The sequence below is a fragment of the Heliangelus exortis genome, chromosome 6 (assembly GCF_036169615.1).
Source record: "Heliangelus exortis chromosome 6, bHelExo1.hap1, whole genome shotgun sequence".
Lineage (NCBI taxonomy): Eukaryota > Metazoa > Chordata > Aves > Apodiformes > Trochilidae > Heliangelus > Heliangelus exortis.
The window spans coordinates 30,025,179-30,041,541 of record NC_092427.1 but is presented as its reverse complement, the minus strand read 5'-3'; the positions used below and the strand labels follow the sequence as shown (position 1 = coordinate 30,041,541).

Below are 16,363 nucleotides of genomic sequence, written 5' to 3'. Positions count from 1 at the left end.
ACCCTCCATCAAAGTGAACTTGAGATAATTTGCTAATTCACAGTATTCAGTAATTCCTGCGGGGCAGATTATCCCAGTCAGTTCTGGTGAAAAAAATGAAATTCTTGCCCTAAAAGCTGCAGAGGGTGTGCTTTAGACTGAAGAGAAACCCCTTTAATGAAATATGGATTATGGTTTTCTGCTTTGTTTTTAAACCCCATTCCCTGTATAAATTATTAATTAGCACTTAAAAGTAGAGAGATCCGTACTAAAAGGATACAGTTATATTTAGAACCACAGCTGCCAGTAACTGAATTAGAAGGGAGTGTCGAGTTTCATATTTTTGTAGGATAAAATGGTGCATTCAGAGGGGAAAAAGAAAAAAAATGAGAAAAAATGTAGTTCACATACTGAAATATTAAAGCAGGAAACTGGTACACTGCGTGTCTGCAGAAAATAGCAGGCAAAGGAATCCCTCTTCACCTCTGGGAGAGAGATGATGGGAAGAAAGGGGAGTCCTCAACTCTCTAATGGGAAAAGGGGAAACAAGGGAAAAAAAGAACTTTGTGTTGCTCTTGGGGAGAGAAAAGAAACGTCATCATGACTAAGAATAGAAAAGGGATTCCCTTCTTGCACAGAGAAGACAGAAGGGGAAGGGAATTTCCTGTCTCTATTGGGAAAGAACAGAAGGGAAGGGAATTCCCTTTGTTGCATTTATACTTTGAGCTCTAATTAATTTGAAGGTTTTGCACTTCTGTTAACATCAAAGCAACCCTGTACATCAGGCAAAACCTGCTTTCCCTTAGCTGCAGAAAGTCAGTCTTGAAATTCTGATGGAATTTAGAGATTTATATAATTATTTTCATATGGCCAGATGCAGTCTATGACATAAATACAATCTACAAGGGGTCTTGGTGGTTTTAGCCTCAGGCTTGGAGAGATTTCTGTTACAGTTTAAGATTTGTTTTTCTATGATTTAATTGTCACTTCAGTTAAAGGGCAAGCAGCAGAGGTGCCAGTAGAGCAGCAAAAAGTGCCAGGAGCAACATATGGGACTGAAATTCCTTATAAAGTAAGAATCACATGAACCCGGTTGCTTGAAGGGGGAAGGTTGCATAAGCAAATATTTAAAAAGGAAAAACAGTGAGGTCTTTGTAGTTATTGTACAAAGATCCAAAAATAGATAATGAAGACATATTAAGTATACGATTTCCGTGGCGTGCTGCAGTCCATGTGCACAGGCTTGATGCAGCATTTTGGGTTATCCCTCTGCTGAGAAGATGTTTTATGTTTTGCAGATCTGGTGTAGTGGGAAGAGGGGCAGTATAGGGTACTGTGACCTTCTAGACACCCATCTGGCTTTTCCACTTCTAAATGAGGTTAGTTCTGATTAATACCCTGAATGGTCTGATGACTGGAAAAAGTGGCAAAGGATCAGGTGCAGTTCTGATCATGTCACAAGGGAAAGGTTACAATGTTCAAAGACTGTTCTATACATATTTCATTGGTTAAAAGGTTGAATTTCTTATCCTGAAGGAACATCGGGACTGTGCTATTTCTCTTGCCTTTATCTCCTTACTTTATGTGGTAAGGTAATGCTAATTAATCCCTGGATGGAAAAATCAGCTAGTGTGTCATCACAGATAGCAAAGGAAAATTGCATTGGCAATTTCTCAATTTTCTGCCCAATTTTGACTAAGAACATGTATGCCACAATCACTAATCGATTTGAGACTTGATACAGTTAGCTGAAGACCCAACCAATTTCATATGTATGTAATTTGCTGTACAATTCCCAGAAGACAGAGCTGTTTTTTTCCACCAGCAGTGAACGGTATCTTAAATAACACTTAGCATAGACAGAACACCATTTTAGTCAGCTGGCTGTAACTAGGTTGTGGTCCTAGCAAGCCTTCAAAAAGGACAGTGGGGGGTGGAGACTAGATGTTTGCTTGAAAAAAAAAAACCTTGAAGTGTACCTAGATGTGAGTGGTGTATGTATTTTGACCTATTTTAATTTGCATCACCTGCGTTTGAAGCAGTGTGGGAAAACCACCTGCTCACGCTGCCTTTCTTCAAAGTGCAGACTTCAGATAAGGATGCCAATTATATCACCCTTTCATAATCTGTCAAAACACTTTTTTTCCTGATTCTGGCTGCAGAGCAACCTCTGTCTGAAAAGCTGTTCCCAGGGTAAATAAGGAAATGCATGAAAAAAATTTGGGAGAGGTACCAAGATTGATCTTATCTTTTGTGGCACTATGTTTTAAGGCACTAAAGTTGTAGAGAAGAAAATACTTCAAAACAAAATTGTTACATTCTTCCTCTCCCTGTGACTTATTCCAGTAGCGTATTTAAAAAAAAAAACAACAGAAAAAGCACTTGAAATTTTGGGGTGTTTTTATGCCTGATCCTTGTTCAAGAGTGATAGGCATTTAAGAACAAACAAGATCACAAAAAGAGCTTTGTTTTGCACTTTATCAAACACAAACTGGAATACATAAAAGAAGAGAGCACTTTCTAGAGTCTCATTAAACATTTATATGTGTTGCTGTAATTCTCTGAATCAAATTTATTTTTATGCATGGAAGTATACTTCACTACAGTAGTTGTAAAAGAAACTAGTGGCTCATTGAAAAGATCATGTCTTACATCTTTTAAATAAAACTCCTCCTACTCTCCTATTTTCTACTTGGATAGAAATTAAATGTACTGCAAATTGAGCTAAAACAGAGAAACTGCTGACACTGTTAATGGAGGTTTAAGGAAGAATACATAGGAGAGGGAAAGAGAAGACCTCTGTAACCAAAAATAACATCTATTAATGCTGAACTTGGGGATAAGTATTCAAAACATTTCTAAATGTCTCCCAGATGAACCTTGGTCTGTAGTTTAACCATAAATTTGATCAGTCAAGAATTTAGTTTTTCAATTTAGGGAAGATAATATTGAGACCACAGGAGGAACATCTATCATCCTGATAAGGAAATAGTGATGAACAAAAAGGAACAGTAATATGGGGGCAGCAAATGGTTAGGAGTAGTTGTAAGAAGAGCAGCACAGTTTCTAAGTGCAATGTATGCACTATAGACAGGAAAGCAATTCCAAGCAGTGAACCATAGGAATGTCTCTTTTACCACTTTGTTCAGAAAGTCACTTGCTGTCAAGCCATTAGGATCTGAAAGGTTAAGTTTGCTACACAAAGATACTGAAAAGCTGTTTGCAAGAGAATAGTATGGCAGGACAGCCTGGAACCAGTCTTCTCACACCCACTCTGAAGTGCTATTTACAAGCAATTCACCCACTGCAATATGGTTATTTGAATGTAACAGGACATAGGAAATGCATATTTTGCTAGAGAAAAGTAACATCACTAGGTTGCACTAAAAATCTGTTACTAGTACATCTAAAGAGAAATAAAAGGTCAACTTCTCAGCTCAGGTAGGTCAGAATAGCTTCCAGAATTGAATGAGGATAGTCAGTTAAATTCTGTGAAAGACCCAGCCTGTTCTGAAACAGGCTGAAACATTGTTCTGAAAAGTCAGTAGTAACCACTAGTGCTGGAAGAATTAAAATATTTCAATTAACACTGTAGTATCTCAGTTTACTGTATCACGTGCCGAGTTTTTGGGACATTGGACTATGATGCAAGGATGTTATTACTCGGGATGAAGGTACATGGGCTGAGTTTATTGATGTTTAGCTATATAGTATGGCAAAGGTAAACTACCTCATATACCTGGATGAGAGGGAAAGCACTGCAGATACAGTATGTGATTATCAAAATTAATCAGCTGTTATTGAGAAAATGTATTTGGTTAACTTATTGTTCACCAAGTAAAAGCTTTTGGAAATAAAGTTAGATTTTGCATTTATCCATTATGAGATCCATAGTGCTTAGATTGTCATAAACTTGTGATTTACTTCCCAAGGTCTGTGTCATGAGGTTATTATCGTTGATACGTGTTGAAAGAGAAAACTGTAATGCTTGTTTATTAAAAATGCTGTCAAGCAGTAGTTCAAGCAAAAATGCTTAAATGCATTTTTAAGCATTTATAAATATGTAAACAAGAGGGGAGAGAGGAAGAAAGAGAGAATCTATCAATAAAAGGACACAAATTTAAGAAAAGGCCTTGACTTCACACTTTCTAGAATGATGAGTTTTGTAAGGATGCAAAGCTACTGCTGGATAACCAAGGAATATTATTAAAAGCTGTCAGATTGCTCCCTTCAGTTTTGTATGTGCCACCATGGCACAGCATAGAAGGCTGGTGAGCCAATTCCTGCACAAGTATATCACAATCCTACAATTCTTGTTTTGTTCTTTGTTTTATGAGCCACCTTTACAAAATATCAGGACAATATATATGTGCTTTATTTCTAATTTCTTCTCAAGTGGTCCTTGTGTTTGCCCAACCACACACTGAAGGAAAAGTTCAGAAAAAGTTCCCCGTAGTGCTGTGGGATGTGTTCCTTGACATAGGCAGAGAAATTCTCGGCTTGAAAGAATCACTCAGATACAACTTAAATACGTAGGTACAAAAATACTGGCTACATTGTCATTTTGTGAAACATTCAATTAAGTAGCAATCTGTTTGCTTTTTATAACTTTTTATGTGATACAAAAAATGGCAATTCTCAGACTGTTGTATAATATCTGGTGTCTGTTGTGCTTGATGTTGCATAATCTGAAAGGGATAATGTAAAAGTTCAGAGATACAGCCAAGTTTAAGGAATGTGAGAATAATGTTTCAGTGTCTAGACCTCAAAAAGAAAACAAATATGAGCTGGTGTATCTGGGTTGGTAAATGAAGAAGATAAAGAAAGGTCTCACATATAAATTGGATAAAAAAGTACATTTTCTGGCTTAACTCAGGAAATAATGCTTCAGAATTAGAGGAATAAATGCTTTCTTTTTAAACAAATTTTATTTAAAGAATATTTTCTTCTAATCCCCCACCTCAAATATTTCCAGTGCCTTCCAAATGGATTAATGAAGACTTCCAGGGCAAAACAGAAGTTGCTATTAAAATCAAACAAGAAAGGTTTACCCCATTTATTCAGTCTACTTCGATTGGGTTCACAGTAAGTAAAAAAAATAATAATAAAAAAATACACAGAGAAACAAGTTTTCATAGAATGTTTTCTACCACACTGTATGGCAAGTTTTTAGCTAGTGATAAATTTCATTGTTAGACAACTCTTTCAAAGGTACCTGGGGATGCTTGAAAAAAGCAGGACCAGTGAATCTAAAAAAAAAAGTTTCCAACAGCAAATTGTGATTTAAAAAATGTAATGCCCTGAATCATGACTTTTCTGATGCCAAGAGGACAAATCTATGGACTTCAACAGGGGTTTTACAAAAGACTTAAGGAAAAATATTAATTATATTCCCTTCTTATTAATGTTGTTGCTAATGATGGTGACACAGGTGAGAAGTTCTGTGACAGCATCGTTATGTAATGATAAATCACTAATTTGGTAACATCAAATTTATAACTTGCTGCTTTTCCAGGTGCGATGTTTTATTTCAAATTAGTTTGCATTACTGGGTTTTTTGGTTGGTTTAGTTTGAGTGGTTGTTTTGGTTGGGTTTGGTTTTGGTTTTGTTTGTTTTGGGGGTTTTTGTTGTTTTTTTCTTTGTTTGGATTGGGGTTTTTTGTTTGTTGGTTGTTTTTTTATAGTTTTTTTTTTTTTTTTATGTTCTTTTCCATGTATCAGACATTTTGACTGTGATCTGCAAAGAAGCTGAATGTTGTAACATTTGGAAGGGGATGATATAGCACTTCAGTGAAGAAGCAAAAAGTGACTAAGCAAATAACTGCTCTTTTTATCTTGTGTTAGCTCTGCTGTTCATGGATGAGTGCCTCTACCTCATTCCACAATGTCATTCCAATTCATTATCAGCTGTCTTTAATTCATCCCATCCTTCACGTCAGTAATGGCAACTGATACAAGTCTGGGGCTTCAGTTTTATTCAATTGCTTTGCTGTACTTTGTTTTACTAATAGGTTTTTTTTGCTACTAAATTTGTCAGTGGCTCAAAATGACAGATTCACAGAAAAGCTGTATCCAAAATGTTTTTTTTTTGTGACTCCTGAAGCTAGCCAGTAATCCCTACAGTCCTTCTAACAGACCCTCACTAGTTCCTTCCTATCTCTGTTGTTTGTTTTCAGATAGCCTCTATATCACAGCTGAGCTTCCTCATTCTGTTTTAGTTTTGGTATATTAAGTAATGCAAAGCTGAACAGAACACAAAGAAAAAAAATCCAATCGCAAGTCAAAACATAGCAGAAAGCTCTGCTCTGTTCTGCATGAGCATTCTCATTAAAGTCAAGGAGACTGAGCAAGCAGAAGACAGCTCACAACAGAGATTGACCTATAACTACTGCTATTGTGCAAGAGGATTTACATCTCTCTTAGCTGCTTGGTGTAAGGGCACATGACACTTGCTCTAGTGAAGATATCTGGTTCATTAAACTGAACAATTAGCCTTAAGAAAATCTATACATTGGATTAGTTGAATCATCTTTTGTAGATACAGAGTACTCATTAATTTGCAGCAGAAATAATTTGTGCTTTATTGCAATATCAATCAGGATTAAATGTATTATATAATTTATTCATTAGGCAATACAATTACGCTACTGTTAAAAAAAAAAAAAGAATTTTTCTACAACAGCAAGAAAACAAGGGCAAACATACAGCTATGCCTATTACAACAACACAAGAAACTATTGCAGATAATACAACTCAGAACATATGCCATTAAAAGAGAAGGTCTGATATGACTTTCTTGCCACAATTTCCTGAATTGACGCTATCTTGAATATTTTAATAGCTGCATGAACATTTTTCTTTTTTTCCATATTTTTAGATGTTTAACGGTAAGTATAGATTTTTTTTTCTATTGCCCCCCAAATTCTTCACTGTAAAGTAAAACAGAATTAGTTCAAAAATAAAAATACAGGGGAAGTATTTCAGCAGTGCCCCATACCATAAATTTACATAAAGAAATAACATAAAGAAAACAAGCTTAGGTCTTGTAAAAGTTGAGTTATATTTTGATTTTTAGTGACACTAAACCTCACTTATTAGTGACACTTCACGTCACTTGTAAGCAAAAATCCCAATTCCAAGCTAAAACATCTCCTTTATTTTTTTAATCACAAAGTTAAATGCAGAGAAGAAATGTGTGAGTCTCAGTTGCAGCAAGCTCTTTCCTGACCCATCCTTCTGCCTTTTAAATACCAAATATATAGTTCTTAGCCCAAGTTCTAATTCCAGTTAAACTGATACACAGATTATGAACAAATTTAGTCAAGTGTAGTTACTGCAAAGGCACATACAGCTTAAGAGAAATGCTGACTTAAATAGGCCTACACTTGGATATCTTTAGTGCTGGGGATAGATCGAAGAACACTATTTTAAAATACATTCTATTGGTGGTAATAAAATAATCAGAACTTTGCAGGCTTTGATTAGAACTGGTAGGAAGTGCTTTGGAGCTCATGCTTAAAAGCTTGAAAGGCATTAAAAGTTTTATTCTGAGTTTATCCTGTCATAGTGAAAAGTCTCTCATCTAAAAGAATTGAATCTGTGTTGGATGAGACTAATTCTTTCATCAACTCTGCAATTAGACTCCAGTTGTGTATGTTTCTTCACCCAACAAAGTCTGTTATGAAACAGGTTTTCCAGGAAATTTGAAAGAAGAAATGTAAAGAGATTTGTTCAATACAAAACAAATGACAGATTTAGTTAATGAGTAAGGAACCAAACTTCCACATGGAAGTAGTTTTGCTGTTATTCCTCTGATCTTCCTGACTGCCTGTTGGCATAACATCCCGAACAATTTGCATGTACAATCCTTGTATCTAAAGACATGGTTAAAAAGTATTCATTGGGATTAGCAAGAAAACAAAGACAGTTAAGTCAGGAGTTTGTGCATATATAGAAATGTGCTGTCCCTACAGACTTCTCCAGCAGTGCTTTAATCTTGTATCAGGGTTGTATCGGGGACTGCTCTGACTCTCAGAGCTGCCAGCAATCTGGTATCCAGCTGTACAAACTCTTCTCACCTCCTGTGTTTGGACAGCACTTTCTACATACATAAACAAGGTGCTTATCCAGGATCTAGCCAGCTGTCTTGTCCAAAGGGATCCTGTCAATTATAACAGCATTACAGATGGCTTTCTAATTTCTATTTTTGCCAAATATGCCAGTAGAAAGGGCTACTGCTTTCATTTTTGTTGCACGTGCACCTTCAAAAGACCATCAAGCTGTTTGTTTTGGTGCTATAGTACACATATGATTAAAACAGTGATTAAATGTCATTATAAACATCAGTGTAAGAAGCTTTTCAATTAAACTTGAGGAGTTCAAAATTGTCAAAAAATAGTAAACTTGCAGTAAAAGCAAAGCATAAATTGCGTATGACTTTGGATTGATTTTGGTAAATACTCAAAGTGAGGGAATTTTAAATGGTTAGTACATTTTCTTTAGACAGCTTCATGGTGTGCAATTGTGAACTGGAAGAACCACCAAATAGTGCTTCACACCATTCTTCACACTCATGCATAATAAAAGCCAAGAGCAAAGAAAGTTCTTGATTTCCAGAGTGCTCACCAAATGCTTTTCATTCTTGTAGGCATGAGTCTGGAAAGCAGGCAGGAATGCAAATGAAAGCAAGATACACCATCTTTTACCTGTGAAAGCTTAGGAAGATTAGAGACAGTTTCAAGATAAGAACTCCTCAAGCTCTCTACATGTTTAGCAATTGATTATCAGAAGCATTTCTGCTGCTGCTATAATGCCTTTGAAGCTCCATTTGGTTTGAGAGGTTAACACTTAACTGGCAACCAGGAGAAGCAGGGTGTTCCTCAGATGTTTCAACAATATACTAATCACTTACTAATGCTGTCTGTATCAAGGAACTCTTGATTGTGCTTTCCACATCTATGGCAGATCTTGTGCCAGTGCACAAAATGTTATGAGAAACCGCACACAGCTGGCATTAGTTTGTGCTGCTTCTTCGTTGGCTATTTTGGGCCCCATGTGTAAGAAAACCATGGCTAAGAAAGCCACTATGGTATCTGTAGCCTTCAAAAAAACCTGCATTCCTCAGATTTATCTCTTGTTTTCATTTGGATGCTGGGATGCAGAGCCAAATTATACCTCTAGATTTAAGTAGCTCTTAGCAGTCACATCAGCATCTGTGGAATTCAAAATAGTCACCTTTACTACAAAAACAGCATTATTAGCCACACACTACAATTGAAGGCCTAGGGTAACACATTAATTATGCCATGAATATTTAGCACTTGAAGGACACCTACTACATTTTAAAAGAAGCAAAAGAAGCATTAAATATTAGTAACACCATTTCAGTAACATGACTAGTAACTCTCAATGAGTCTAGTCTTGGTTCTGCAATAGTCTGGAAGAAATTGCCTAAGTGTTACGCTGAATGAAAGGCAGGATAAAATAGAATCCAGTCCACTGTAATTTAGTGCCTGTTTGATTGTTGTTGCAACAACACCACAAATATGTTTAAGAGAAACCTTAGTCTTTAAGTTGACTTACTGTATAATTTAGGCCCTTGATTATTTGTATAACATTCCTATTATTTTTTCTCCAATAGTGTGTATTTTGCCATGTAATTCAAAGCACAGTGGATGCCTTTATGGCTGAGTTTACAGTAAGTTTCTAAGCTGGCCAGGGAGTGGAGTTCAAGTCCCTAGGACATGGGCAGAAACCCAGTGGTGAAACCGCAATGCAGTGTTAGAGATAATACTCCATTTGGTGCTCATTCTTTAGGATAAAATGTTAAGCTTGTGTTTGCTTCATTAACCTTGAGTAGTGGTTTTGCAGAAGTGATTCAAAGTAATACTTTTATAAAAACATATAATGACCCTATTTCCCGGTCAGCTGGCATTTCTCCTCCTACTCAATATTTTAAAATTCTGCTGCAAGCTGTTAGTGAGCATGGAGTAGCTATTTTACACATCGGAAAGGTATGTCACTATTTTGGGAAGTACTTTTGGGAAGAGATGAGCATGAATGTATCAGGTCACATTCTAGTTTTTCACTTCTAACACTCTCTTTGGGTTGTAGAGTTTTTAGGAAAAAATGTGCACTAGAGCAACTGTTAAAGAGATTTCTGGTGATCTGGAGCACTGCAGTAAAAGCTCTGCCATATTCTAACTGGGTGTAACATGGAACACTATGCCAATAATTAGGCAAGCTTGTATTACCATCCACTAACTCTTTGTATAAAGCTACAAAGGATAAAGATTCTTGAATTTTCCATCTACTCATTTTACAGAATTGAAAGACTGGAAAAGCAATTAACATGTATTTAAGTTCCTAGTTAGATTTCACCCTGATCCCTGAAGTATGTAAATGCTTCATACAGACCATGTTTCTTAATCTACTGTCTGATCTGCTCAAGTTCCACCACCTGCTTGTTTGCCTATGTATGACATGGAATATTTTTATTCAGTGAAATAATTTAGGATATAATGGGTAACTGAGTTTCAAAAGAAAATTTGAAAGAAACTGAAATTTGAATAAACTACTGAATAAACTACTGCTCTTCTGCGTTCTGAAGAAAAGCTTCTCCATAGGAATCTGTGGTTGCTGTATATAACTTTGAAAGTATCACAGCTGGTTATGACTTAACTGTTGGTCTTGACATATTTTGTCTCCACAACTCACAGGTGAAAGATGTAAGGAGACAATGATGTCTTCAGTATTAATTAAAAAGTCAATGATTTGTCCTGTGTTTCTGCTTGCCTAATAGACAAATTTACACTCTGCCTGGGAGCATACAGTTAAGGGCCAGTGGAAAAAATAGTGTTTAAGCAGTAAAAAATACTTATACAATGGGAATTATGATCCAGTTTTCCATGAAACTGACAAATGTCTGACTTTTCCCTGTGTTAGGCTGTCTAGTTAGGAAAATTCTGGTGTTTCTGGATGGGATTAAAAATGAAACAACTAAACAAATGACAAGAATAAAAGACAGACTAGTGGAGAGAGCATTAAACAGAGAAGAGCTTCCTGTTAGCAGCTCTAGCAGTGCCTTTAGAAACAGTATTAGTACATTCATTTAGAGAAAGAGAAATTTAAAATTATTAAATTTTTATAATTAAATCATAAAATAATGATAGGTAAAACTTAAATTTTTACTTGGTTGTCAACTTTTATCAATATGTATTAAATGAAAACACAACAGAACATTTTTCTCAATCTTTATGTAACACAAAGATCCTAAAGTAAATACATCACAGTACTTTTTTTATCTAACAAGCATTGTTAATATTCCTTACAAGATATCAAAAGTCATACTAAAATGTTATATTGTGCATAGTAAAACACAGGCCAAAAATGTGAAGTTTGTTTCTCCTTTAATTCTGTATCGACTGTTACAGTTACTGAATTACAGATAACCTCAGAATTTAAATGTATTAGAAAGTCAAAAGCTTTTTTTGCCTTTTTTTCTTTGTCACTCACAGAATTGTTGGTATTGATTCAGAATAAATATTTTAATAATATAATACAGGTATAGGGATGAGCTAATTTTTAACATTTCAGATTTCAAAATTGTTATAAGTTTGAAACTTTGTGATTTTTAAGAAGATTTTGTTAAAAAAAATTTTATGCCCTATATTTTCTTTCTGTGAGTAGGGGATGTTTGGGATCAGTATATGAGTTCAGATATTGTTTACTCACCTTTTTGCACATTTTATAGAGCATTATTTATTACTGCTAATAATGAGAATGATACCAAGAATTAATGGAGTTAAAGTAATATCCTAATCATATATATGTTCATCTTTCTACATTGTTTTTTGATTGTTCAAGTAAAAACTGACCTTAGGTCACTTTTATCCTATGCTTCTAATATTTTAGTTATAATCATTTCTTGTTTTGAAAGTTTGAAGCCACATGTTCTGGCTTGCTAGGTACAGAAGTCTCCTACCCATGCTGAAACATTGCTTACTCTGCCGAGCTTGTATTCTGGCTCCTGTGTTTTCTTCACATTTTTTGCTGCCTTCAGAGATGTTTCCACAGAGGGGGACACTGCCTTCAGTGATTTTGTAGCTGCTCTGCAAGTGGGGTCTTAGCTTTACCATTGCTGTTTACCTTCTGCTGATTTTATTGCAGGCATGTGCCTCCCTATAGGTCTCTTCACAGAACCTGCCTTAGGTACCCTATGGAATTATGTAGCTCAATTAGAGAATACCTGTAGATAGAAGTTTGTAAATAATGTATGACCAATGAAGCTATTTTGATACCAGGCAAAGATTAATCCTCTAAATAGCAATAGTCAAAACTTTAACAAGTATTTGGAAACAATTTTTTATGTTGGTGAGCTTAAAAATAGCAATTTTGCACTTGGGAGTAATCCAAAGGAAGAGATGTTCTTCAACTTGTATCAAATGGACATCTTTTTACTACCTCAATGCATCACAGGGATAATAGGAAAATACAGTTTGTTTTTAACATGTCTTTAATATTAAGAAATAAAATGGTCTTTCAGTGAAAGACCTTTCCCAGCAAAACACCCCTGAGATGGTTATGGTTAGAAGAGTTGGAGGCCTTTTTGGAGTTTTCCTATGGACTCAGGTTGTGCTGACAGGAAGAGTAAATAGTGAAGCATGGCTGCTTCTGTTCTTAGGAGCAGTGTGAGGCTCTGACCATCTTCTAGTTTGAGAGGACTCGAGGCTTAATGCTGGCTTTGAGATTCTTGAAATCTCTGAGTTTTCTTGGGCCCAGGCTGCTTCAAGGTTCTCTTTCCATTGCCACAGAATGGAAATCTAATTTTCTATGGAGTTGGGTGAGTCTTAGGATTTTGGTTTAGTGCACACTGTGCTAACTTAGATATAGCTCTTCACATCTGCACGTATAGATCTCTGATGGGATCTGAGTCATATTGGCACCTGCGTGCTGTGGGTACAGCTGCAGAGCCAGGGGCAGGACTCAAAAGTAGTTCAGGCTGGTTCACAAGAACCAGCTGTGGAATTCACAGCTAATTCCCACAGCAGCTGGTAGTGTGCTCTTCAGCACACGTTGCTTTGCTTCTCCTGAAGTTTCTGTACTGTACCAAAGATGATGAATGATGTCCTGCTTGTGATGAAGAAAAAACAGCAGGGAAGAGAAGATAAAGAACTGTCCTCTGAATTGAGCTGAATTTTCAGGTATTACTCACACTAACTTGCCTTTCATTCTTGGCCCTAGTGATCCTTGGACTGTGGTAATTACTCCTTAAGACTGGGAGAGGATGCTTGTCTACAAAAAACCTGCACAGCTCCCTGGCTTCCTATAGAGGTGTTTGTTATTGTGATCTTTTACTACAGAAAGAAGCCTGAGTATTCAACAAAACTAAAGACCTGGCTGGCAATCTAGTGCAATGTAGTTAACAAATCGAGTAAATAAGAGTCCTGGCCCAAATGACAGTATCTCTGCACTGTATGTGTCATAAATCAGACCTTCAGAATTATTTAATTTAGTGGCATCAAAAAGCCCATCCTGTTTCTTTCTCCTGTTATTTTAATCGCATTTGTTTTCTACTTGATTGCTTTAGAAAACAGATTAAATACAGTGAAACAAAAGTGCGACAAGAAAATCTTCATTCAAGTAATATACATACAGTATCTTCTTACCACACCACTTTACATCTTGTATCTTTACTCTGATACAGAATAAAAATCATCAATCTGACATTTTGCTATGCTATACATAACCAAGGTTATTTATTAAGATTCAAGAGAAAGAAAAACAGTTTAAAACACTTGCAAGAGGGAGTCTTGACTTTCACTCCTCTGCTCTGCCTAGTGTGTGCTTGTTTCATCAAGGTAGATGAGGGGAAGGGGTGTTAGCTCACCTTTCTACTCTTCTTGTAAGCCTAGATGAAAGCCAAAACCAGCTCCAGTCTAAATTATGGCTTTTCCAACCACTCCTTTTAAATCAATGTGTTAATTTTACTGTAAGGTATGTGTTCCCTGTTGACATTCTCTTCCCACCTGGTGGATACATGTCATCCAAGATTTCCTTGTGTGTCCCTTTTGTGTGCTTTCTGCTTGCTTTGTGCTATTTTGTAAGTAGGTTATAAGCCCTGTATATTGGGAATAATCAGTGTAATGAAGATGCTGGCACAGGCCCAAACTCACTCTTAACAGTTTAATTCAAAGATGTTATATATCAGAATTTCTAATGAACCTCCCATATATATTTCTCATGATAGAATAAAAATGTCCAAGCTAGTCTTCCTGCTATTGAATGCAGCTATTTTAAATCTGAGTGCAGAGAAATTCATCATTTGCAGAAAATACTGTTGAAACATGACATGAAAAGTTAGTAGGGATGGATCTTGAAAGGAAATGTTTCTGTGGTTGCTATCCCACAGTTCTGCCAAGGACTAAAATATTTCATGCAGACTCATAGTTATTTATGCACATGCTTTTTTACTGTGCTTATATATTTCTTACAGTGCTTATATTTGCTTTCTTTCCTTTTGGAATGGTTTGTAATGCACATCTTCTCCTTTTGAAGTCTGAACAGGGCTCTGGTTCAAGTGCTACATTAAGCTTCCTGTCTGACTTCTGCACTTTGATTTAATATCGAGCCAAGCCAATTTCATATGGTAATATTGACTAAATCCTTGTTTGATAAATAGTGTTAGGCATCCAATTTAATTCTAATTATTTATTCTAATTATATAATTACAACCACCATAGTAAATATATCTGAAGCTATTTACTATATTTCCCATAAACTCTATTAAAGCTAAAAAGTAACACTGGTACCAAACCCAATGATTATTCACTTCTCAATACTGCCAGTTACTCTGAAGAAATAATTTATAGAATAGTACTGAATTTCAAGTTTGTCCTTTTATCATACCTGGGATACTTATTTTACAGGTAACATGAAAATGATGTGTAAATATGCCTTAGTAGCAGAAATGAAAAAGACAATATTAATACTACTCTTCTGTCCGTAATTATCACTTGTAGATACTACTGGATGCAGTGTATTACTACTGAGTTTCAAAATTGCAGATGATAGATCCTCTGTGATATAGTAAAGACCAAAACACCAGTAAACTTCGCTAGATTTTCAGAAAATATCATCTCCTGTTGAGGTGCAGAATGCAGGCCCTTACTTTCATAGCCTGTAAATAATCAAAATCAAAATCCTCTCAGTACAAAATGCTGAGTATTCTAATTCAGTAAACTTTTCTTGAAAATGTGGCCGTGCATTCTAATGCCTGGCCTGAATAAAAGTTGAACATATCTCATAGTCTGGAAAAAATGACAGGGTTAAATTTTGGACACCTCTGTAAAGACAGTATTAGTTCTCCTAACCAGGAGGCTACAAAATTGAGTAGGCAGACACTTGCCGGGTGTGCTCAGTTCATTCATGTTCAGGATATGACTCTTCTGGCTGCTCTACTTATGTTGAAAGAGAATTTCGACAGAAGAAAGTCATTCTGTGTATGCTTGAGAATACACATTTCACTTCCCCACTGAAACCTGTAGTGATAATAATACTAAAGGTGAAATGTGCTTTATGCATGGAGCTAACTAGAAACTTCTCCAACAGGTTTTTGCATGCTTTTCTTCCACTTGCTTAAATACAAAAAGTTCTCAATGACCCTAAGACTGTAGCCCTGAGATCCTAAAGTTTTTCAAATTAGTGATTCAAGGCAGATATGCTTTGCTCAACTAAAACATATTTCAACTTCATTCAAAGCTAGTAATTTTTTCTTTTGTACACTGCTGCATAATAATAATATTGTCAGTGTTCAGGGTATTGGTAGCAGAGTGGAAAAGAACAGACTCAAAACCTTCTGTTTTATTTTTTTTGTTTATTTTTTTGTTAGTAGTTTTTTTTTTTTTCCTTCTACAATATATAGATGATATTTCCATGTCAGGTAATAATGAACTTTCTTTATAATTCTTTAATCCCTTTTGGAAAGTTTCCTTTGCAGATAATACCTTAGAGATAGATAGCATGTTAACTTTTATCCCTGATCTGGGTTCAGCATCGCAGTTCTGGTATTTTATTCCCATAAAATATAAAACACTATCAACCTGCAACCAAGGTATACATGAAAGTCTCCATACTCCCTAAAATATTTAAAGGAAACCTGAATTTGCTGTTGCAGGCTTTGGAAAAAGCATGGTAGCCTGTAGCCACACATATTTGCTTAAACTTTTTGCTGTACTTCAGAAAGGCCGATTAGGTAGGCTTAATGGAATTGTCAATCCTGTACTCAAAAAAGGTTTATTTTTAGCATTACCACTTTAATATAATACACTTATTTTTCCCAGCCAATAGACCTGGGCAGTTCTAGGGTTGAAGTCACTGCCCTCAT

General features: G+C 35.8%; 2 protein-coding genes across 4 annotated transcripts in view; one reads left to right on the top strand and one right to left on the bottom strand.

Moving 5' to 3' along the window:
- The window catches only part of KCNH7 (potassium voltage-gated channel subfamily H member 7), a 212,126-nt gene that overhangs the window by 177,536 nt on the left and 18,227 nt on the right, over positions 1–16,363 (bottom strand). The window lies entirely within an intron of this gene.
- LOC139797227 (uncharacterized) overlaps positions 1–16,363 on the top strand; it is a 32,046-nt gene that overhangs the window by 3,041 nt on the left and 12,642 nt on the right. Inside the window, exons 3-4 of the mRNA XM_071746210.1 lie at positions 1,278–1,358; positions 4,955–5,064. Coding sequence (XP_071602311.1) covers positions 1,278–1,358; positions 4,955–5,064 — 191 coding nt within the window. The remainder of the gene's footprint in view (positions 1–1,277; positions 1,359–4,954; positions 5,065–16,363) is intronic.